General features: G+C 34.6%; 2 protein-coding genes across 2 annotated transcripts; one reads left to right on the top strand and one right to left on the bottom strand.

Annotated features, from left to right (window-relative positions):
- The first annotated feature begins 14,940 nt into the window (after nt 1-14,940).
- On the top strand, nt 14,941-17,611 carry LOC125850308 (peroxiredoxin Q, chloroplastic). The gene is made up of 4 exons (XM_049530160.1): nt 14,941-15,239; nt 15,332-15,469; nt 16,266-16,355; nt 17,099-17,611. Exons 1-4 carry the CDS (start codon nt 15,045-15,047, stop codon nt 17,315-17,317), a joined length of 642 nt encoding a protein of 213 aa, XP_049386117.1. The 5' UTR covers nt 14,941-15,044; the 3' UTR covers nt 17,318-17,611.
- Nucleotides 17,177-20,682, bottom strand: LOC125850307 (probable flavin-containing monooxygenase 1). Its single transcript, XM_049530159.1, has 4 exons — nt 20,236-20,682; nt 19,910-20,150; nt 18,683-18,861; nt 17,177-18,590 (listed from the first exon to the last, which is right to left on the bottom strand). Exons 1-4 carry the CDS (start codon nt 20,662-20,664, stop codon nt 17,898-17,900), a joined length of 1,542 nt encoding a protein of 513 aa, XP_049386116.1. The 5' UTR covers nt 20,665-20,682; the 3' UTR covers nt 17,177-17,897.
- Between the last annotated feature and the right edge of the window lie 5,022 nt (nt 20,683-25,704).

Consider the following 25,704-nt stretch of genomic DNA (forward strand, 5'->3'; position numbering starts at 1 on the left):
ATGATAGGGCTCGGATGGTTAGAAGAATATGGGGCCCTTGAGTGTGTACTAGTTATCACCTTGTTGAGTAGGATGACATTTGGGTACAATTTCTTCCTATTATGGATTTGGTGTTTGATTGTGTCATATAAGGGTGGTATGGCTAGATGTTGAGGACCATAGACTTTTGCAAAAATGGCAAAATGTGAGTTTGGTTATGTCTTTAGGAGTGCTTGGAAAAAGTTTTCTTGAGGGTTGTAGTGAGGGCTTCCTCCTAAGGAGGGGATGGTGTGCTTAAAAAGCATGATTTGTTGAAATCCCGACATCCTCATCTCTTTCTTCCATTCCTATTCTAGCTTGAGACCAAGAGTTCCTAGATGGGCCTATGTTATGTTTTAGAAGTCATGTGTGATTTTTATATTCTGATGATTTCCTTATGAAAGGTATGTTTTTGAAAATTCATGTTTTGAGATAAAAATGAGTTTTCATGTTTCATGCCCCTCATGTTGATAGGCAATTAGAGTAAGTAACCTATGTGATTCATGAGGTGAATGGTTTAAATGTGCTTTTAAGAAGTAATTGCATAATTGGCCGAAGATCATATGATAAGCATGATTTGAGTTGGAGGAGGAAATTCCTCCAATGAAACGGAATATGTCTAAGTTGCATGCATATTGAGTTCGTAGAAGTAGTCCTATTCTCTCATGTTGTATGATGTGTGTTTTAAATGGAGATTTTTTTTCTCCTAAGTTGTGCATTGTGTGTAATATGGCATACTTGACTTGATGATGTGAATTAAATGAACATGCTTGAATGTGTTCTTATGAAATGGAATGTTAGCTTCTTATGTGGTGGAAACTTTCCTAAAGAGTAGAGGAGGTAGTTCCTCCCATGTTTATGTGAATTAATGAGGTTTGCGCATTTCCATAAAAACTTGTGTTTTTGAAGAAAGATGAGTTGTATGAGTTGTTTCCCTCATGTTGTAGTGCATTGGTTATAAGTGATCTATTGTACTTCATGAAAATAAGGTATGAGCATGTCTTAGTAAGGAGTTGAGAAGTTCCTCCTTGAAAGAGTGCTATTGAACATGGAAACTTGCATATGTGCTTAATGATGTATGGACTATGTAATGACTAGGAGAAGGTAGTTCCTCCTATGAACATGAGAAATGTTGATGTTGGTGTGTTATGACTAGGAGAAGGTAGTTTCTCCTTGAACATCACTAAACATGATAATGTCATTGCATACATTCATGTTTAAGTTGACAATTGGTTCATTGTGGTTTTACAATTATGTTGAGGTTTTTGAAATAAGGTGTAAGTGCATTGTTGCATCCTTATGTGGGCTGAAATTGCCATGTTTGTGTCTCTCATGTATGTTTCTTTAACATTCGGGGACGAATGTTCCCAAGGGGGAGATATTGAAACGACCCCAAAAATGCCCGAAAATGTGCTTCGGAAACACCTAAAATTGTAATTTCCATATATCTCAAAATCCGTGCATCATTTCGGAAATTCGACTTCATATTCTTATTCAGGGGGTCAAATTGAGTGGGAAATGAGTCTAACCCGAATTTTAGAACAACCGTATCAAAATTCGAAAATCGCAAAAAAATGCGATTTTGAGGGTCAACTTTAAAGGGGCATATCTCTCAGCACACAAGGAACTGGAAGGAGCTCAAACTATCAAAATTAAAGCTCTGTGAGTTAGCTTTCCAACGCAATTTGTTTCACCTCATTCCGAGTTAGGATGAAGGAGTTATGACCATTTTCGTAAAACCTGTCCGGCAGAAAATGCAAATTCCAGTAGCCGAAAACACTGTTCACCCGCCTCAATTTTTTTCTAAGTGTTGGGACGTTTTTATAAAAAGGGGACATATCCATACTTAGTCATTTAACTTCAAAACATCCAAAAACTCTCTCTAAACCCTCTCCAAAAATTCCACCAAGATCATCAACCAAATTCAAGGATCCCAAGCTTTAATTCCGGATTCAAGATTCAATCTCAAGCAATTCTCCATTCCAATCTTCATCAAGAATTCTCCAAAGTTGAGGTATGTGGGTTGATTGTGGAAACCTTCCTTTCCACAAGTCCAACCATTTATCCTCTATTTTACTTCAAGTTTATGGGTCCTTATGATCATTTATGAACTCTTGAATTATGGAATTATTACTACACATCCTATTATGGTCTATTTTTGTATATTATCATGAAATGGAATGATTATATGATGTTTATGGTTTTCATGCCTCCATGATCAAATTATGAAGGTTGTTATATATGTATATATATATGTATGTTGTTGGTGGGCTGTTTTATATGGATTTTGAAATTGGTTGGACTTAGTACTCTTGAAACACATGATTTTATTTACATGAACAAGTAGCCCACCATATGTTTGATAAAATGCCATTTATAGAATTCTTATGAAATGGAAGGTCCAATGTACGTCCTATGAGTCGGATGATTATATAAGTATTGAAATGATGATGAAATGGATACATGTATATGATTTTCTCTATATAGTGTGTGAGTCGACCAAGCCTAGCTCGGGGGGTTGTAGGCCCGGGTAACCGTATCAAGGGGTTGGTACCTTGGTTGCCTAGTACGGGGGGTAGTAGGCCCGTATAACCGTATCGAGGGGTTTGTACCTTGGTTGCCTAGTACGGGGGGTAGTAGGCCCGTATAACCATATCGAGGGGTTTGTACCTTGGTCCCTAGCTCGGGGGGTGGTAGGCCCGGGTAACCACATTGAGGGGTTTGTACCTCTTTCGCCTCTCCAAGGGGGTGGTAGGCCTTGGAAATACTATATTGATGGTCACTCACTACACATATACTATGCCCTACTAAATATGATTTTTATATAAGCATCATTATACATATCATCTCATTAATATGCTATCTATCGGGTACGATTATGCATTTTGCCTATGATGTCCATCCCTTGTTGCATTGCATTGCATCCCATATACTTAGTACATTCAAACGTACTAACGCATACTCTATGCCTACATGATGTCACCATGTAGGGACCGGAGCACCGCTTGACCCTCGTCCTCCGCGTGGCTAATACGATTTTCTATCAAGGTTATTGGTGAGTCCTCCATTCCGGGGACGTTGCTTATGATCTTTTGCTATGTATAAGACTTTTCCTTTTAGTTATGTTTTGACTATGAGGGTGAGCCCAGTTGTTTGTCTTGGCCCCCGCTAAAGTACCTATGTTTAGAGGTGGTGTTGGACAAGTTGTGTATTATGTTTGAGCTTGATTCATCTATGGTATTTATGTATCATTTCTTCTTTTTTTTTTTTTGCTCCCTTAGTCCCGATTTCCCCCTTGATTATGCTTATCGCTTATGGTCATTTTAATTGCTTCCGCGACCAATGATGTGTAAGATACGCTATGAGGCTTGTTTGGGGTTCCTTCGGGTTCCCCATTCGCCGGTCACGTCTAGGCCCTAGGCTTGGGTCGTGACATCTGTCAACTGATCTATAAAATAAACAACTACTCCCAAGAGATCATATAAATAAATAGCCAACTAGCACAGAAGTCCTGATTGGGTCGTCGAGGCCACCATGATATCTATACCAAAACTAAAAGCAAGTATATATCAATACAATACATCAAACATCTAACAAGCTTCAGCAAACTAACAACATAGGCCAGTATGGCCATAACGTAGCTATACACCCCACACACTAGTCTACAAGCCTCTAAAAGTAGTAAAGATTAGCAGGACAGGACCCCAGCCTACCCATAAAGATATATACAACAAAAGGTAACAAACCTCCCAACTCTAGCAGCTCCGAAAGAAAGGAGATAGCCAACCGGATAAAATTCAATACAACTGCTGAGGAGGTCTACCCGGTCGTCTGTCAGGACCTGCATACATTAATGCAGTGCCCCCAAGGCAATGGGGCATCAGTACAAAATAATGTACAGAGTATGAAAGACAATAGACTATGAGGAGGTATCCTGATATACTGGAATAATCTGATAAATAAATTAATGATAAGATAAGTGTACTGACCTGCTCCTAAATCTAAACTTTTCAAAAATAATAAAACAACAACCTAACCAACCTCCATAAGCTCGGCAGGTACAAATCGCACACAAGACCACCTACTCAGGCCCCCATAAGCCCGAAAGATGCCAATCAGCCTATATACCCCTATAGGTAGTCCCCTATCCCCGTAGGCAGTCACATAGCCCTCTTAGGCATTAATATAGCCCGGTAGGCATCAACATAGCTTATAGACAACTCATAGCCCTCTTAAGCAACAACATGGCCCTATAGGAAGCACATAACCTTCTTAGCCGTCAATATAGCCCTGTAGGCAACTCATAGCCCTTCTAGGCACAATATACCCCCGTAGGCAACTCATACCCCTTTTAGGCATCCATATAGCCCTGTAGGCAGAATATAGCCCTTCTAGGCATAGATCACATTCCTATAACTAACCACAATAGCCCGCAAGGGAAACAATAACAATCCAATCGCTAAAAGCGAGCAATTTAGTTATAAGCAACCTATACAAATACCCTCTAAGTCGTGTCCAATATAGGGACACTACTAACTGAATAAGAATCCCGACAAGGGAGGATTTTATCAACTCGAGCAGCCAACAATCAACAATAATGGCTACAAGTGTAACAAGGATAACAACCCAATTACATTGCTCTTAAGCTTTAAGGAAACATGCCGTAAGTAAGGAATTGCCTCAACATACCTTTTTCACTGAATTCACGTGGCCGAATGACTTTTACTCATAACTCCCTCGATACTACAACAAGGTAGGACCATAATCAACACAGAAAAATAAAATATACTATGACAATACGATAAAAGATATGTATTTCCATTGCAAATTGCTATTTACTTCTTATAAAAGCTAGAGTCGATGAAATAAGGGTCTTACCTCAATCTTAAGGTTGTAATACGCCTCAAAAACTTCAAATATATCCAAACCCTTGTTGTCCCAACACTACAAAATCAATAAAACAAATTATACCATGGTGATGAGCCCAACGCATAGAACAACTTTCGTCAAGGACTTAAGTCGAGAAAATATATACTGTAGTTGATCCTAGAAATGAGTTTCTCTATTTTTTTCTGGTTCTTAGCTAAAATGAAGAAAAGGCTCGAAGAAGAAAATATATGTAAAGTTCCACCGACCTAGGGCCCCACCTCACGTGCCTGCTTGTGCAGCCCCACAAAAATGCAAATATCTCTCTATTCTGAAGTCGTATGAACAAACGGTTTAATGCGTAGGAAACTAGACTCGTAGACCTTCGATTAGGAGAAAACCTCCGAGACATTTGACCCAAATTTTAGAGAAATCTTAAAAAAGGAACTTACGATAACTTCCGCCAACTTTTATTTTGACACTTACTTAACTGCAAAACTTGAGATACAACCCTTGAACACTTAAAATATGACATACCACATCATTTATAATGTATTACTCGCCCTCCTTGTCTTTTCACGAAGATACGAATTAATTTAGACGTTTTGAAAAGTCGTGGTGTTACAATGAATAGAGTATTCAAGATTTTTTTAGATATGTTTGTCATTGTGTCATTGATGAAAATCTAATCTATTCAAGAAATGTGAAAGATCATGTTAGCTGTCTCAGAATAGTTCTCCAAACTCTAAAGGATAGAGTGTATGCCAAGTTCTCTAAATGTGTGTTTTGGGTTGAGTCTGTGGCATTCTTAGGCCACATTGTTTTCGGTGATGGGATAAGAGTTGATACCCAGAAGATAAAGGCAGTGCAGAATTGGCCTAGACCCACATCCCAACTGATATTAGGAGTTTCTTAGGGTTGGATGGATATTATAGAAGGTTCGTAGAGGGATTCTCATCTATTTCGTCCCATTTGACCAAGTTGACTCAGAAAATAGTGAAGTTTTAATGGTCTGAAGCTTTTGAGAAAAACTTTCGAGAATTGAAAAAGAGGTTAACTACTGCCCCAGTGTTGACCTTACCAGAAGGTACTCAAGGTTTTGTCATATATTGTGATGTGTCTAGAGTTGGTTTGGGTTGTGTGTTAATGCAGAATGGCAAAATGATAGCTTATGCCTCCAGGCAATTGAAAGTTCATTAGAAGAATTATCCAACCCATGATTTAGAGTTGGCTACCGTAGTATTTGCTTTGAAAATATGGTGTCATTATCTTTATGGTGTTCATGTGGATGTGTTCACCGACCACAAGAGTCTTCAGTATGTGTTTAGTCAGAAAGAGCTTAATTTGAGACAACGAAGGTGGTTGGAGTTACTCAAAGATTATGACATGAATATTCTTTATCACCCAGGTAAGGCTAATGTTGTTGCAGATGCCTTGAGTAGATTGTCCATGGGAAGTACCGCCCATTTTGAGGAAGATAAGAAAGAGTTAGCAAAAGATGTGCACAAACTTGCACGATTAGGAGTTCGATTAATGGATTCCACAGAAGGAGTAGTAGTGGTGATGGATAGGGCTGAATCATTATTAGTGTCAGAAGTGAAAAAGAAGCAAGACCAAGATCCTATTTTGCTTGAATTGAAGGCAAATGTTCATAAGCAAAAAGTAATGGCTTTTGAACAAGGGAGAAATGACGTAATAAGGTATCAAGGTAGGTTATGTGTACCAAGGGTGGATGAACTCCAAGAGAGGATCATGGAGAAAGCTCATAGATCCAGATATTCTATCTATCTAGGTTCCACAAAAATGTACCACGATGTGAGAGAAGTTTATTGGTGGATTAGTATGAAGAAGGGCATTGCAGAGTTTGTTGCTAACTGTCCAAATTGCCAACAAGTTAGAGTAGAGCACCAAAGGCTCGGTGGTATGGCTCAGAATATAGAACTTCCAGAATGGAAGTGGGAGATGTTCAATATGGATTTCATCACAGGTTTGCCAAGGTCTTGCAGGCATCATGATTCTATTTGGGTGATTGTTGATAGAATGACGAAATCAGCCCACTTTTTGCCAGTAAATACTACCCATTCAGCAGAAGATTATGCTAGGTTGTATATTCAAGAGGCGATCAGACTTCATGGGGTTCCTTTATCGATTATTTCAGAAAGAGGAGCCAATTTACTACACAATTCTGGAAATCTTTACAAAAAGGCTTAGGTTCAAAAGTGAACTTGAGTACTTCTTTTCATACTCAGATAGATGGTCAAGCAGAGTGCACCATTCAAACCTTAGAAGATATATTGAGGGCTTGTGTGATTGATTTCAAAGGTAATTGGGATGAGCACCTACCTCTCATTGAATTTGCTTACAACAATAGTTACCACTCTAGCATCCAGATGGCTCCGTATGAAGCTCTTTATAGGAGAAGATGCAAATCTCCTATTGGATGGTTTGAAGTTGGTGAAGCTGGGTTGATAGGACCATACTTAGTTCACCAAGCTATGGAGAAAGTGAAAGTCATTCAAGAGAGGTTTGAAAACAGCGCAGAGTCGCCAGAAATCCTACACTAATGTTAGGAGAAGGGAGTTAGAGTTTGAAGTAGATGATTGGGTATACTTGAAGGTTTCACCCATGAAGGGTGTTATGAGATTTGGTAAGAAGGGGAAGCTTAGTCCCCGTATATTGGCCCTTACAAAATATCCAAAAGGATTGGCAATATAGCTTAAGCTAGAGCTACCACAAGAGTTAGCAGCGGTCCATCCGGTATTTCATGTTTCCATGTTGAAGAAGTGTATCTGAGATCCTTCACTTATCATACCAATTGAAGATATTGGTATCAAGGATAGCTTGTCTTATGAAGTGATCCATGTTCAGATTCTAGACCAGCAGGTTCGCAAGTTAAGGACCAAGAAAATAACATCAGTCAAAGTTCTTTGGAGAAATCAGTTTGTTGAGGAAGCTACTTGGTAAGCTGAGGAGGATATGAAGAAGAGATATCCACATCTCTTTGAGCCTAGATAAATTCCAGATCAAGGTACAAATTCTCTTCTTAGTACTTTTTAAATTGATATGCTTAATGTGTTAGATTTGCTTGTTGGGTGTTTGAGCTGAATGTTAAATGTTACAACCTTAGCCTACTAAGAGTAATCTCATTCAAGGACGAATGTTCTCAAGGGGGAGTTATTGTAACACCTCGCTATTTGAAAGAACTAGAAAGAGCTAGAATTAGAAAGAGTCATTTTTGGAAAGAATGAAAAATCTGGAAAATTGGTTAAGTTAAGTTTGAGTTTTGCTCAACTTAAAACGACCAGAAATCCTAGATCAGGATGATTTAGGTGTGCTACAAGATACCGCAGGAAAGATCTTTGAATTATCTTTCCAACACCGCTGAGTTTGCACGATTTTGAGTTTGTATGAGGGAGATATGCCCATTTGAAGTTGGGCTATTTAGATAAGGAAAGTCTAATCCGAATTTTGGAAGGGTGGTTTGGTCTTTTTCCTTACCCAATTATTTTAATTCGTTTTTAACAATTAAATTGGGGTCTAAATTGAATTGGTTTAGTTTAGACAATTGGAAATTTACGCTAGGGCTTGGAGAAAAGAGAAAAGAGGAGAAAGGAGAAAAAAAGTACAAGATTCGTCAAGATCGTGCAATTTTGGTTGTGGATTCGCCAAGGATTCAATCCTATGAGGTATGTGAGATCACATAGCGTTGGGTTAGTTCACCCACGCGCCAATCATGATTCAATTCAGCGTAATTGTGTTCTCTTGAAGGAAAAGGTTACGAGTTCTTGATGAAATTCGTTTAAGTTCATGTGGGTTCTAGTTGTTGAAGTTTCTTAAGTTTGATTCATGAGATTAGGTGTTTTTTCGAGTAGAATCTTACATATATTGATGATATAGTCGATTCTAAGTGTTTGGGGAAAGAACTAATTGATTTTAGAGGGTTTAGAGTTGAAAAACTGTAACACCCCGTATTCTACATGTATGTAACAATATGTATTATACATATGCTTGTTCTGTTCTTGTGATACTTGACATAGCCTTATAGTATAGGTGAGGAACCATGTTTCTTATATGATTAGCGTTGGTTTAAACTAGCTCGGAAGGTGATGTGATGCTTTGCACGTTTCAGCATGTGTACTGCAAGTTAACTCCAACGGGAATATTTAAACTCGAGACAATAAGGTGGTAATTGAGCTTAAAGTTGAAAGTTAAGTGCTAAGTTAAAGCAAAAGGGATTAATATTTAGAAAATAGAATAAAATAAGTGAGATGCTTGCTTGACTTAACTAAGCTAGTAGGTGACAAGTAGGTGCATCACCTATTTTAACTTATTGACCAGTCCAAAGGACCAAGCAGGTGCATCACCTACTTGAGCTATATGGATCTAGTTAAAAAGGCCAAGGTTTATGGATAAGATTTGGGCCTATGCTAATGAAGTCACTTAGGCCCAAATTAAGTTAAATAAAAGGAAAATGAAACTAAACCCAGCAGCCAAATCTGCCAAGGCCCAATATATTTAAGCCCAAGTGAAAGCAAGTAGGTGCATCACCTAGTTTGACCTTTTGAGCTGCTTGATGTACATAAGCAGGTGCATCGCCTACTTGACCAATTAGTCGCTGAAAATGGACCAAAAAAAGGGAGGTTCTAGAGGATATTCTTAAAGGTGAAGAAAGCTCAATATAAGATATATTGGCTGTTATTCTCACTCATTTTTAACACACAATTTTGAGAATTAACTCCAGCTCTCTCTCTCTCTCTCTTTTCTCTTGAGGATTAAAACAACAACCTTAAAGTTCCTTCTAGGGTTCTTGAAGAAACCCTCATATCTGCAAACCAAGGTAAGAGAAACACTTATGGATTTAGCTTAATTCTCCCGTGGAAGACTAGAAAACATGTTATTCATGCTCAATTATAAGTAGAAGGCAGAAGTTCCCACAAGCTACTGCTCACTTTCCTTAATTATTAAGATATTTTTCTCTTCTTCTTTGGTTTAAGTGTGAAGGGAAGTTGAAGTTCTAGAGGAATTCAAGTTATAAGAAAAAGTTACAGAAATTGAGGTAAGGTGACTGCTCCATTTTCTTCCTCCTTATGTATGAGTTTGAGTGAAGAATCATGGGTGTGCGGTCATAAAGAACTAAAGAGGGTGGTGAGTTCAATAATTGGTTGTATGATAAAGAATATTTGAGGTTGTTTTATGTGTATTGTTGCGGTGCAGCTTGGGTAATCTTGGAAAATGATATATAATGTATGTATTGGGCAAAGAAGGAGGGTGTGATGATACATATTATTTTAAGGGTTGTATGGATTCATTATCCGTCAATGTTAGCTACTGTTTTACGGGGCTCACGGTGTGATAGCTGCTTATCATGACTTATATTGTAGATTAAAACCTAAAAGGGGAGGCTGAATCATGATATCTATAGGTCAGAGAATAAGGTATGCAAAGCTATTCGATTTCCTATTTATTTGGCATGAATCCAACACTTGCATTACAAAAAGTAAGCTTTCTAAGTGTCCTTGGTAGTTACTGATCCATAGTTGCAGTTCCTACTCCCCTAGAGCAGTAAAGTAAGTACTCTAATATGAGTTTGTTACAAAATGTACGTGCTTACTCTACCAAGTATTAACATGTAAGGTTTAAACTTGTTTCATCGTCAAAGTACCCTTGGCACGTATTTCCCTTATATAAATCAAAATGATCCTAGATTACACATGGTACATATGTTTATATGTTGGATATACAATCTTCCCATATCATACCAACTTGCTTCAATTATCTATATATATGTCAGCTTTTCACATGTTCAAATGTTCCCTTTATTGGTTATTACTCCGATTGTGTTAGACTATAATGTTACCTCACAAGATCCTTACTTTCTCTATTGTACATTTTATATGTACTTACTTGGAATATGTATCCGTTCTAAAGTTGAAGTTGCCCACGTTCTCCATTGGTTCCACGTTCACGTATACCTTGTATTTGATATTAGTTAGTGAGTTTTTGGCTATCATATAGAGTTCAAATCTCTTGGCTGAATGTTAAATGTCTTCACTTGATAAGTGCTTCAATTTGAGATGTCAAAATGCTTACTTAGTCATATAAGCTCTTAAGTATTACACGTTCATGTCACATTTGCTTCCCATGTCATTGTTACTATCGTAAGTCCATATTCAAATGTCTTCTACTACTGGTCCATAGTTCCGAATCTCAACAATGATTATGACCTCCAAAACAACAATCTCAAAAGAGTTATGATTATCAAAAGAACAATCTCAAAAGAGTTATGAACATCAAAACAACAATCTCAAAGATTAAAGAATCTAAGTGAAGCAATCTGTATAATTATGGGTGGCAGCCCAGGGGCAAATGCCTAGCATGGGTCGATCCCAATTGGTATAGAAGGGTGGCAGCTCAGGGGTGAAATCCTAGCATGGGCCGATCCCAATTGGTATAAGAGGGTGGTAGATCAGGGGTGAAAGCCTAACATCAGCCAATCCCAATTTGTGGAATTATGAAGACAGCATCCCATGGGTTAAAATGCCTAGCATGGGTCATCCTCTTCTACCATTGATCAGCTGGTCATTTGTATCATATGTCTTATAAATATTATAATGCAAGGAAAAGTAAAGAAAAGAATGTAACATACACGATTCCACAAGTATAAAGCAAAGGTGGTCTCTAATTCTTATCTATTGGTATTTGGTTTCACTTGAGCTCTCATTTTACATATGGTTGTATTATGCCTTACATATTCAGTACAATCTATCGTACTGACGTCCCTTATTGGGGACATTGTATTTCATGCTGCAGGTATAGGTACTTAACTAGTAGATCTCCCCAATAGAAGCACATGATACTCAACGGTTGTTGGTGAGCTCCAGGTTGATTCAACGTTTTGCCGAGTCTTTACTATGTGTAGTTCATAGTGGTACAGTCATGAATTCCAGTAGAGGCTTTGTAGACATTGTAAAGCTATCATCTGAATTCATAGTTTCACGTGTCGCATGTATCGGTTCAGCTAGTCAACATGTATTGTATATGAAGCTTCTCATTAGTAAATATATCTGCATAGTAGTAGTTTACTTTCTCATCATAAGTGACTTGTAAAGCATGTGTTCATATGGTACTTGTCCGCCTCACCTAGGGTTGGGATGTGGCAAAAACGATGAAGAAAAATCAGAGAATTTTTGGACAGAGGCTTAGGGCGTCGCACCTATCAGAGCGCCCCACTTCAGAGTCTGAAGTTTGGGCTCTGGGGTGCCGCGCCACTCAGGGCGCCCCAACCCTGACTCTGAAGTTTGGGCTCTGGCGCAATGTACCTATGTTTTCTAGTCGATTTCTACACTCTAAGGTACGTCTAAACATCATGAGATCATGAACCTTGAATCCATAATTCAATTCAAGGAAAGTTAAGAGTCAAGTCAAGAGAAGTTTATAGAATTTTCCAAAAATCTTTTACAAACGTTTTAACTTTGTTTTAATGCTTGAGTTTTGAGTTGAGTAAAGAGTAAGAGTAAAGTTCATTTCTTCAAAAGACTATACGGGAACTAAGTATTCCCAAGAGTTGAAATGTTTTCACATTTAAAAAAGAAGGGAAACACCGTTTTCCAAGAGAGATTTTAAGCTAGTTTTGAGTAATTACCTCATAAAGAGTTTTGTTTTTAAAGCATATGAGCTGAGTATATTTTGGGAGTAGTATTGAGCACCGATATGGGGATGAGTTCATAATAACTCAAGTCTCTATAAACCATGTAGCCATCATGGGTATAAAGGAACATACTTTTTAGATGATTCATTAGTGCTTTTTAGCATAGACTAGTGGATCCACTTAGTTGAAGTGTTCTATATCACAACAATGTATAGGACAGTTCTGGCAGCGTGGGAGAGATGATGTATAATCACTTTAGCTCATAGTGGTGGTTGTCGGTTAGAGAAACTCCCACAGTATTATATTACTCTATAAGTAAATTGAGTTGTTATTGTATTTCTTTAATACATTGAGTTATCATCTACTGTTTTAAATGTTTTGTATAACTGCACCATTATTGTTGTTTTTACTTTGCATTTGAGTTGAGTATTCTTGAGTTGAGTAAAGTCAAGGTAAGTGTTCTTTTCAGATTCCTTTCAAGCTTATGTCATGTTTAGTTTTCCCCTCGCATGCTCGTACATTCAATGTACTGATGTCATTTGGCCTACATCTTTTTATGATGCAGATACAAGTAATCAGGATCAGCATCCAGCGCCTCGTTGATCCATTCGAGCATTCAGAGTCATTTGGTGAGCCTCCTTGCTTTCCAGGGGACTCCTTTTACATTGTTTTCTAGTATTTCAGTTGTTAGGATGATTGGGGATCTTGTACCGACATCCTTCTTAGTATTTAGAGGCTTCATAAACAGTTGGATATGAGTCTTCAGTCTTGTATTTCAAATGTTTTGCTAAAAGACTTGAGTTGTCACTTTGGCTAATTTGAATGTTTATCATTAAACGTTCTAAGTTTATTTGAGACAGTTGTTTTAAAGTGCATTTGAATCCTTGTATTAATACTTTAAGTCTTCCGCTATTAGTTAAGTCAGGTCAAGGGTTCGCTTGGGGCCAACAATGATTTTAGAGTGTCAGTCCCGCCCAGGGTGTGGGCTCAGGGCGTGACTTTCATGCTCGTTAGGTCCTGCACTAAATGATTGATGGATCCATGTGTTGCACTGTATGCAAAATGAGGCTGACTGATTGTGGCAAATCCATAAATTTATGCTAATAAATTCATATGATAATCATATTGACCATTCATTTGAAATAGATTATATTAATATGATCCAGTCTTTATATACATCTCCAAAAGATTTATATCAAGCTTATTCAGAAAAGAATTGAGAAATGACAAAAAATTGTAGGAAAGATTGGTCATTCTCAATTTTGAACCCAATGAACCTTGTAATGTTACTTTGAAATGAGCATGGATATTTTCACTATTAGTCTCCATTTTCTCATGCAACAATTCAATTAATTCAATGTAGTTGGTCGAAATAAACATGCTAACTATCATTCTGGCACATTTGCTATATCTGAATCCGATCATTTCAGTGATTATTTCGCCACCCCAATATAACGCAATCGTCACGTTTTCTTTAAAATTAGCCATCAAAAATCCTACACATAAAAATAAGATATGCATTATAATTATTAAAAATATATTTTTACAAATACATTTCAACTATTGATAAGCCATATCTTAAAATTTTGTGAGTGTTGTTTCAACAATGGGAAACATAAGCAGAAGCTTTGTAGAAAATTGTTGGAATGTGCTAAACATTCTGCATAAACCATTTCTTATAATAATCTGTGGTCAATTGTTGAGGGAACACTTTAGCAGTTTGTTGTTACAGTTAGTCACGTTTTAAAGTTAAAACGTAACTTATACTAACATTTTTATTGATAGACTAAATCAACAAGACTACATTAATTTCGCAGATTCGTGACATGATTCGATAGAATCATTACTCAAAGTAACATTTTAGCCTTAATATGTGACGCAAAATAATGACTTTAACATCAACTTTCGTACAAAGATTCTTAGAAGACAGACCTGTGATTTGATTCAACAGACTCATTACTTTAAGTACGCTTTACCTTTAAAACGTGCTTTCTAATAACGATATTTGGTACAAAGATTTTCATGTGGCAAAGTTGCAGAGACTCGTTATTGATGGTAATGTTTTAAGCCTATAACATTACTATCAGTAACGTATTTCTAGTATATTTTGGTTCTAAAATGAAATATAACCTAATACGTTATTGACAACAATGTTTATATTAATTTTGTAAAATTTCATATTATTTTGATGAAATGATTCAACTAATAGATTATTTTGGTCTAACTGTTCCATTCTCACCGTTACATGTCATGCTGCCACTGTGAATATGTTATTTTGAGCAGTTGATAATCCTACCAGTATATATTTCTATATTTCGATTCAAATTGTATACTTATCGACATATAGATGGTGAAGAATGCACCACGTATAAAACCCCATCTCTTCTTCACCCAAATTCTATAGTCACTCACTGGCTTTCCCCTTCTTCCTTATCTGTCTAAAAAAATAAACTATACAAGACCAACAATCTGCTAATAATACAAACTTCACTATCACATATTAGAAAAAAAAATGGCTTCTCTATCCGTCTCTGTAAAACACACTCTTCCTTCTCTGCTCCAGTATGCTCAAACCCCAAAAAACCCCATCTCCCAAAACCTCACCATTGTCTCCAGATCATCACAATCCCAGTTTTATGGCCTTAAAGTCCTTCATTCACCTTCTTTTTCAACCCCATCTTCTTCAAGAACTTCAATTGTTGCGAAGGTAAATTGCGTTGCATTGCATTTTTTTTACCTCTTAGCTCTTCCGTTTTCATGGGTTTTCTTGTCGATTCAATTTTGTTTTGATATTTATAGGTGAATAAAGGTTCGGCGCCTCCACCATTCACATTGAAAGATCAAGATGGAAAAAATGTGAGTCTCTCCAAGTTTAAAGGCAAGCCTGTGGTGGTTTATTTCTACCCTGCTGATGAAACTCCTGGTTGCACCAAACAGGTATAGGTTGCTCAATGACAGTTAGATTTTCCAGTGATTCTGTTTCGTGTTAGCTATGAAATTTCACTTTCATGCAGAAAAGATTTATGCTTTATTCATAGTGGACTGATGAATTAATTCTTGAAAATAATGAGTTGTAGATTATATTTAGGTACATGGTTAATGATAATATGAAGCTTGGCTAGTACTAGAAACGATAAGGTACTTGAATTGCAAGGTTCTGTGTTGAATGACCTTCCAATTCTGACCTATTTGTAGCTTGTCAATACATTAGATCCTCTGTCTCAGATGTCTCTTGTCTTAAACCTACTAATAGAAATTAATTATTGCAACCCTTGAAAGGACATTGTTATGAAATGTTGATTTAAAGTAGAAACCAAACATGGATATTGATGAACTATTTGAACAATGGTGTTATGTTCCTAAACACCTTTATAGGCTAGCGTAGAAAATGAGTTTCCTTTGAACGGTTTTGGTGGCACGTCCTCTTAAAAGTAACAAGATAGACTTACTGTTTGAACATCATCCAGAAATCACTGGAGAATTGCTTCATCCTTCTTATGTTATATCTTTTTAGACTGGGATTAAATTTCTATTATCCTGAAACAAAAATTTTGTTCGTTTGTTTCTAGTTTATAGTGGTTGAAAATTGAAGTTGTGGAGTTACAGCAAGTCAGCAACAACTTCATGAATAGTTGATAGATTACATTGAACTATTATTTTCGATTTCACAACTTTGTAGCAATGATCTTCAAAAGTTACTTGGAGCTAACCAATATGTGAAAACTGTCTGCAGGCATGTGCCTTCAGGGACTCTTATGAAAAATTCAAGAAAGCAGGGGCTCAAGTTGTTGGGATTAGTGGTGATGATATTGAATCCCACAAGGTATTAAATATTTACTTGCTCAATGCATTAAACAGCTAAATAATCTGTTGTCTGGAACTTTATTTCTATTGCAGGTTAACTGGAGAGTGCTAGTTCTCCTAAACCAAATTACATTGTTCTTGTTCTTCCTTTGTGTCCTTATGTAGGACGAATTGACTATTTGAAATACCTATTCTGTTCCACAGAGTATTACATATACGAATAACTAGAAGTAACTTTATAGTTTCTTTGAGCAGATGGTCTTTCGGAGACAACCTCAGGTAGAGGTAAGGTCTGCATACAATCTACTCTCCCCAGACTCCACTTGTGGGACTATACTAGGTATGCTATAGTTGTAGACAACTAGTAAACTATCTGAGGTTTAGTGTCACAGAGCTGAGATACAATGTTATTAGGGAACTCTGGCAAAACGTATGCATTGCCTGATGAAAAAGGAAAAAACAAAGGAAAAGTAGTAGTCTAACTGTCCCTTTTAAGTTATGAGGATCCTTTGGGTGATTAAACATGGTAACAATCTTTCAAGGAGCATTTGTTGGGATTTCTGACAAAGTACAGTCACTACTAAATGTCTGAATTTGTGATTGTGTTTCGTTTCTTCTCATGTCAAGGATATACTCCTAGTTATCCTGTATTCTGAACTTCTTTATTAGATATTGCCGTCACCTTTCATTAATGTTCTCTAGATTTAGGATGCGTAGTGTTGTTGACTCTTTTGAGGATAACTGACATGTTTTATTCTGCAGGCCTTTGCAAAGAAGTACAGACTCCCATTTACCTTGTTGTGTGATGAAGGCAACAAAGTTAGGAAAGAGTGGGGAATCCCGGGAGACCTATTTGGTACATTGCCAGGTAGACAGACTTATGTGCTTGACAAGAATGGAGTGGTTCAACTCATATATAATAATCAGTTCCAACCTGAAAAGCATATCGATGAGACATTGAAGTTACTTCAAAGTCTTTAAACGTCAAGGTTTCCCCTTCTACATTCTTTCCCTGCCTCTAGCCAATAAACTTCTTGTACTTTTTCTGCCACTAATGTGTGCCAATTGTATGTTTTATGATAGGCTGTACAACCACTTATATTTAATAGATGTCAAAGGAGCTGTTAGTTTAAAGTCATGCTACAATTTATGTTGTAGAATGTTGAACTCGGGTCTCCCGTGAGAGATAAGTTTGTATATGAGCCTTTGCTCTGGTTGTAGTAACTGCATAATGGAGAATTTTCTTCAATTGCCTGAACTTGGCACTTCTTACAATTGTTGAAGCCCCGACAGTGGTGGATCATATAGTAAATTGCAAATGAGAATGGAGTCACTCGTGATGATCTTGAAATTTTAATCTTTATTCCTTACTTCTACTGATAAAAATAGAAGTTCTAGTCATAAGCTGAGGTATTTAACATTTGTGGATACCTTGCTTGACCTATCATACATGTGATGTTTATTCCTTATAATGAGTAGATAAATATGCTGTATAAGCAGTAGGTATACAAGAAATAATAGGCTAATTAAGTAGGAAACTTTCAAATGTTACTGAATGAAGCTACTTCTCCTCTGCATAATCTTGGCTGTTGTAGGGGGTAAAGGCTTCAGCCAACCAGTTCGTCTTCCTCCAAAATTGCCATCCCATCTCTTGGCAGATTTCATCGCTATGGTTAATACTGAAAGTGGAGATGCAATTTCTCTTGTAGAATCTTGTCGTCCTCTTCATGATCTCCATCTCTTGTGTTATCTGTTCAAGCATTTTCTCAACAGATGGAAGCTTAAACAGATCATCAACAAGTCGTGATAGCCATATGCAACGTATCTCAGCTGAATGCAGGTTTGAAACACTTTCAAGGTAGCCCACGAAAGCCATATTTGGAATCAACGGGTGGATTGTACCCCTGTACAAGGGTATCATGCCTGAGGGGAACTCTACCAGACTGCGAAAGGGATCAGGTAATATAGCTTTGATCTTTTTCTTCCCATCAAAACCAGTTGCAAGTATGACAACATCAGCTTCCAACTTGGTGTTGTCCTCGAATTCAACTCCTCCTTCCCAGAACCACCACTTTGATGTTCTTTTGAACATGATTTTACCCTTATCAGCCTCAGTGAAGAAATTCTCAGGCAAGATAGCCATCTGACATGATGCATAATCTTCCTCAAAAGGGTGTTCTGGCTTCAGTCCATATTTTTCTAGTGGAAGTTTCCATTCCAAATATGACTCGATTAATTTAGAAGCTGCTCTTCTCTGTCACCATATATAAGCGCGTTTTTGTTAGTCCTAAGCCAAATGATGATGCACTAACTAGATTGAGAAAGAAAAAAAAGAATGGAGCTCACCATGGGAGAAAGCATGTGGCAAAGAAGGGTCCTAAACAAGCCTTGATTTGGTCTTTCATGGAGAAACTGAGAAGATCTAGTTGAATAGAACAAGTAAAATGGCAAACCCCAAATAGAGTAGTGTGGAACTGTCCAATGCAAAGTCCTTACAACCATTGTACAGGGTTGCCCTTCAGGTCCTACAAGTAGTTGTTACAAGCAAATTAATAAAGTGAATTATCTTGTTGCGTTTGGTAAACTCAGTAGTTTTGACTCAAATTATATATTTGTATTGAAAATTTATCAAATTATGATCCAGAATTCATAAATTTCTAACTCGAACGGTTTTCAATTCTACTGTGAAAATTCTATATTTAATTCGTCTGGCTTTGAAAGAAATTATATCTGTGATGTTGTCCTGAGGTCAAAAGCATGAGACTTGAAAAATCAGAAAGGTGTTTTTGACATTTTAGAAAAAATTCAAGCTTCTTTTTTTCCTTATTTTGGTCCCTTTTTTGGTGACATTTTCTTAGAAAAAATAAATATAATTGTAAAGTTGAGGCTTACGTGAACCATCATGATGTATGTTTGGAGTTGATAAATAAATATATGCACTTGCAATTTTCTAAAAGATTAGTAGTACTGATGTCAACAACCACAATTTATTTTCCTTTTATGGATTTAGACAAATTAACGTCCTTTCGTTGCCTGTTTTTGGAAATTTATATTTTGTTGTAACAATCTCTAGTTGATCAAGTGGAGCAACTATTCAATTTGTTACGACAACCACACTTTTAATTACTATTAGAAACCACACAAACAAACAATCAATAGATGAGAAGCCATTTTATATGGAATAAGAAACACGTTGACACGTGAAAGAACACTATCGATCGATGTTTGTAATTTTCTGATATACTATTTGAGAAAAATATAAACAAGTCCCTTCGTATCCAAATTGGCTTTGAATATATAGAGTTGAAAAAGAGTCTATTATGAATTCGTTAATATTTTTTAAAAAAATGAACTGAAATTACCAAGTCTTTTTAAATATAATACATTAATTCCAATTGCCTTCCTGACGTGTGACAATCTCATTTTAGATTATCATAAATTGTTAAACACACAGTACTATTACTTGAAGATATTTAAAATTCAATACACTAGGTTAATTAATAAGGATCATATATTATATATACTTTTGACTTATAAATAATTAAGGAATTACATAAAGTATTAATTAATTACCTTGATTAGCTTCAGCACATTCAACAGCAAGATCAATAGCTGATTTTTTATAGCCAACAACGACAACTTTCTTCCCTTTCATAAGTTTAGTAGATGCTTCTTGGTCAAGTTTAGAGTAATCAAGGGTATGAAGAACTTGACCATTGAACATTTGTGGCCCTTTTTTTTCTGGAAAATTTGGTATATTTGGGATATCTCCATATTTACCAGTGCACATCACCACAAAATCAAACGCATACCACTGATACAAATAAAACATAAAACGTCAGAAAGTTTGAAATTTGAATTGTTTCACATAAATTGAGACAGACATAAAGAATTGGAACCTGTATGGTTTGAGATTGATTGTTACGAACAGCAACTTCCCAGACAGGATTGCCAGTCAACAAACTTCCATATTCACCAAAATAATTCATTTCTCGATCACCTACGAACTTAATTTCCACAACCTTAGAGTTGAAGTTGAAGAATTTCAAGACATCAAAATGTTTAGCATAAGAGTATAAGTAGTCTAATATTTCCTCATAAGTAGGGAAATTGGTATTATCCCTTTGAGTCCATGGAAAATCAGAGAACTCATAGTCACATCGAGGGGTTTGCAATTTAGTGGACCTATAAGAACAGTGTTTCCACACCCCTCCTATACAGTCCGTTGCCTCGAACACGATTGGATCGTACTTGGCTAGTTGTTTAGCGGCTGCTATGCCACTTATTCCACCACCAATTATTCCGATTTTTGAACGGATAATAGCCATATCTAGCTTGAGTAATCAAAGTAGGGAAATTGGAAGTGTGTGTATATGTGTAAATATTTCTCAAGATGGGATGGTTTGGAAGTGATGGTTTAAGGTGGTATTTATAGGAGTAAGTTTGCATGAGATGTGAAATGAATGGCACGTGATTAGACTAATTCTAACAAGTAAACAATCTTATTCACTTTTGATGTTGTACATGTGTTAGGTTGTTTAAAATTACACTATTTTTGAAGAATCTGATACACATTTGCTAACATTTTTTAAGAGTTTGAGCAACATAGACTACAAGTAAGATAATTACGTTATATACGGTTAGTGTACAAAATATTTATATAGTCAGATTATCTTATAAATAATGTGAAATTTGAATATAAGAATAGGTTACTTGATATAACAGATAAAAGTGAACTGATGATATAAAAGTTTGTTATATGAGAGATTTTTAATTATAACTTAAAACTTATTAATTTATACTAAATGTATAATTAGAGATTAATAAGTACTCCAACATATTTATTTTAATTAAGATTTGGTTGACCTTTACCTCCTTGGCTAAATTTTATTGTATTATTGTACTAGTATCGTTGTTATGGGAAGTTTGTTAGTTGTGAAATGGAAATTTCATGTGGTCAAATTAATATTCAATTTGCTTAATTCTAAAACTGTGTGTATCTGTTAAACTTCATTGCATCTTTCGACCTTTTATTTAGCATCTGACTTTTGGAGAATTCCACAGCTGGTTGGGCGATCAAATTTGCTGCCTAATTCAGTATATTTTGTCATATTTATTGAAGAATTATTAGAAATATATATATACACTATATATAGTCTATATTATTCGAACAATTATACTCCCTCATTCTATACGAGTTATCAAGGTTATTAAAAATATTTGTCATTATATTTTATAAAATCAAGAGTAATTAATTTTGTCCGACTTCTCCCTTAATATTAACACTTTCTTTGAATGGTTGTTATGTATTATCTCATACTATCGATCAAAACAGACACATTTTTATATATCCACAATGGCACCTTTTTTTTAATTGAAAATTTATTTTAAAAATAGTAGATAAATAAAAGTGAACGAAGTGAGTATAAATTTGAAAAGCTCAAACTAGTGATTAGAAATCATTTTAATACTACCCCACCATCCAACAATGCTTTATAAATCAAATTCACCCCTCAACTTTGAATAATAGACATTTTGTTCCGACCTCGACCCCTCTCCTTTTATCCTATGAAATGTTTGTATTACTTATAGCATTTTCGCTCGCCATCTATGTAATACCTTTTATCATAGATTTTTATTTAAATTCATTATCATTATAAGTAGAATAATCTTGTTATGAATTTGTTACAAAATCTAACGCTACTATTTTATGATTTTTATTTTAGTATTACATTTATTAAGTATATGTATAGTAATATATACATATTTAGTTGCGTGCATGTTTGTGTGTGTATTATTGGTTGATTAATTTTATAAGAGAAAATTTAAAATTAAATTATTTTATTTATACTAAATTCTTATACTTGGATTCAATAAGAATAAATGGAGTAAAACAAACGCTAGTAATTAAGCCATGAAATAATCTTTTGATTAGAAACTTATGTCAACTACTCCATCTTGGTATGACTTGACACTAATACAAAGAGCGTAATTTTGAAAGTATAAATTAAGAAGATGAAACGTGTATACCAGTATTACAAGAGTAAAACGGAAGTCACAATTCCTTTTTTATCATATGAAATACAATAATAATACTCTCTCTTTTCTTATTTTATATGATGGAGTTTTGCTAGGAAATTTTTTCAAATGTTTACTTTGACTATATATAAATAATAGTATAGGGTACAATTGTAAGTTAAGATTGAAAATTTCGTTTGAAGAGAAAATATCATTTTTGAATATATTTGTCAAGTGAAATTTTGTTAAATCATTCTGTCTAAAATCAAAATGACGATAGTTGAAATGTGATTGTTGTACCATTGATCGCAGAAGATGGGTTATTCCTCTTTTTAATTAGAAGTTTCAAGTTTGACTTTTAGCTTGGAGTTTAAATTTTCATTAATATGAAGCGTATCTCTCTGAATGGACCCTAAGCAGAGTAAATTCAGATGTATTTGTGTTCTAGTGTCACTACACCAAAAATGATCTTTAGAGACACTTAAATAATGACAATAGTTTAATTGCCGTTAAATATGTTTTTTTAGTTGTAATTAACACTTTTTGTAAGTGTTCCTAAAGCCTATAACGATATTGGATCAATGACAATTAACTAATGTCGGTAAAAAATTTAACACTCTTTTTTAATGTGTATATTTATTGTCGCTAAAAATTATTCTTATTGTAGTATAATACTGAACACCAGATGAAAAATATTATTTATTGCGTCTGAGTTTTTTATTTGATGATTTATTTTTTCATAAACTTAATGAAGACGTGAAAAAATGTATAGTGCCAAATCCGTATTCTTTAATCCCTAAATTAGCATTCAAATTATTATTTTTTCTTGATTTTGTTCTAATAGTATCATACAAGCTGGGGGACAAAGAAAATTCTTTAAAGAAAAGTAAAACTATTTTTATGACCGACAAGAAATTGAAAGTAGAATTATTTCGAAGTCGAAGGAGTGTGAGCTGGTTATGCTGGCCAATCACAACAAGCCATGTGTTTGTGTGTGCTTTGTGCTGCTTATTGTAAATTTTTAGCCCCCTCTTAACTCAAGCATCATATAATATGCCTATTTTTATTTGTATTTAAAAGACATGGACTAATATTTTGACAGAAAAGTAGTAGAATGTTCTCAATAATCATAATTTTTTTTATTTATTTTAAAAATAAAGTTATTTATTTATTGAAAAATACTTTCTGAAAAAATATTATTTGTGGAAAACATTTACATCCCTACCAAACACAATAATGCAGGCTGCTAGTTTTATTTCGTGAGGGTGGTGGCTGGCGATAATTGTTGTACGATGGGAGAAAAGAATATTGTAGTAAAAACAAAAAAAGTTTTATTCGCAGGAGTCATTGAGAAAAAAAAAAAAAGAACCAAATCACCTAAATAAATACAAAACAAAAAAGTGATTTTGAAAAAAAAAATGTAGTACTTAATTTACTTAGGTTTAAATTAGTATTTACATTAAGAGATCTAAGGATCGTTTGGTGTGATGGATAAGAGAAATTAATTTTGAGATAATTTTTAAATGATTTTTAATTCGTTGTTTGGTTACAAAGATTGGGATAACTTATTCCAGAATTAACAATTACTCATGAGATAAGTTGTCCCCCTTACTGGGGTGGAATAGCAATCACATGATAACTTATTTTGGGCAAAATATGTGAAATAACAAAAATATCCCCTTAAACTCTCTTTTATACACCATTTTTAAATTTATGTATATTAACATAATTTTTAACAATATTTATAACAACATTCACAACCTTAATTAGTCGTTGTTTTTATGATAATATATTTTTCTATTAAAAAAATTACATTTTATAAATACAATTTTTATTATGAATATATTACAAGTTAAATTTATTTGTCTAATTCTTATGTTTATTTATATGTTGTTTTTCTTAAAATGTTACTCCACTACTAAATCACATATTTTTAATTAAATAGTTTATTACTCACTTAAAAAATATATTTTATATATCAATTAAAATGTAGATAACTTTAATAATAAAATTTATTTTACTTTAATAAACTTAAAATGAAAAATTTTATTTTTAAGTTAAATAAGATGAAAGTTTTATTTTCAAACTAAATAAGATGAAAATTTTATTTTTAAGCTAAATAAGATGGAAATTTTATTTTTAAGCTAAATAAGATGGAAATTTTATTTTTAAGTTAAGTAAGATGAAAATTTAATTTTAAAACACACGGCACAATCATAGAAATGCACACACAAAAATATTTAACCTAAATAAGATGAAAATTTTATTTTTAAGAATGAATAACTAAAGCTTGCAAAGAGAAAAAAAACTAAATAAGGTGGAGGGTATTTTTGTAAACAAACAACTTATTCTTAAAATTATGCAATGAATATAAGTTTGAATATGACAAACCAAACAAGCAATAGAAACTAATCTCAACATAACTAATCTCAGCATAATTTATTCAATATAACTTATCCCAGCATAACTAATCCTAGCATAACTTGTATTCAAACCAAACAACCCCTAAGAGTTAAAACAAACATGGTCTAATTTAATTTAGGAAACTTGTCCTTCAGATTTTATCGTGTAATTGGACTTAGCTTAGAAGCTATATAGATACATCATAATTCAATAATTTTAACCAAAATAAGTATATGTACTTAAAAAATTTAGCTAGATAAGTACATATAACAAATTTCGAACCTATAAAATCAAATAAAATATAGTTAAAGAATTTGAATCTATAAAGTTCAAAGTTATGATAACGATTACACTTGGCGGGAAGAAGTTAAAGAGAAGTATGCATGAATGCTTCATTCTCACGTAAGAAGTAGTTAAGAATTAAGGAACGTAGCGTTTGAAGATTTTGTGCAGCCCCATGGGATGGAAACAAATGAAACATCCAAGAACATGTGAAGAAGCCTATAGGAAATTAATTAAAGAAACAATCTTCTCTCGAATATTTGAAATGTATTATGTGGAAAATACATGATTCATGCACCAAATTTTAAAGAATAAGGCCACGGTACGTTTTGTCACATTATTATTAATAATAAATTCATATGTAATTTTATCTCAATTTATCATTCAATAATAATGAATCACTAACATTGTTTAGTAAAGACTACACGTCTTTGTAAGATCACTTTCACAAAACACAACTGGGAATATTCCATTCCTGATAATGATGACCATAATATATTCAATTACTATTTCTTTCGTTTAGGATATTAATTCGTTTTCTATTCTTTTACAAGTAAAGCTTAAATGTTAACTATGCTAGTTAGGAGCCTAATGATGTAGCTAAAGGATATTAACGTTTGTTGCCACATGCATGAAGGTTGTAGGCTCAAATCATGAAAATAACT

Source organism: Solanum stenotomum, unplaced genomic scaffold, assembly GCF_019186545.1.
Source record: "Solanum stenotomum isolate F172 unplaced genomic scaffold, ASM1918654v1 scaffold15911, whole genome shotgun sequence".
NCBI classification, from domain to species: Eukaryota; Viridiplantae; Streptophyta; class Magnoliopsida; order Solanales; family Solanaceae; genus Solanum; species Solanum stenotomum.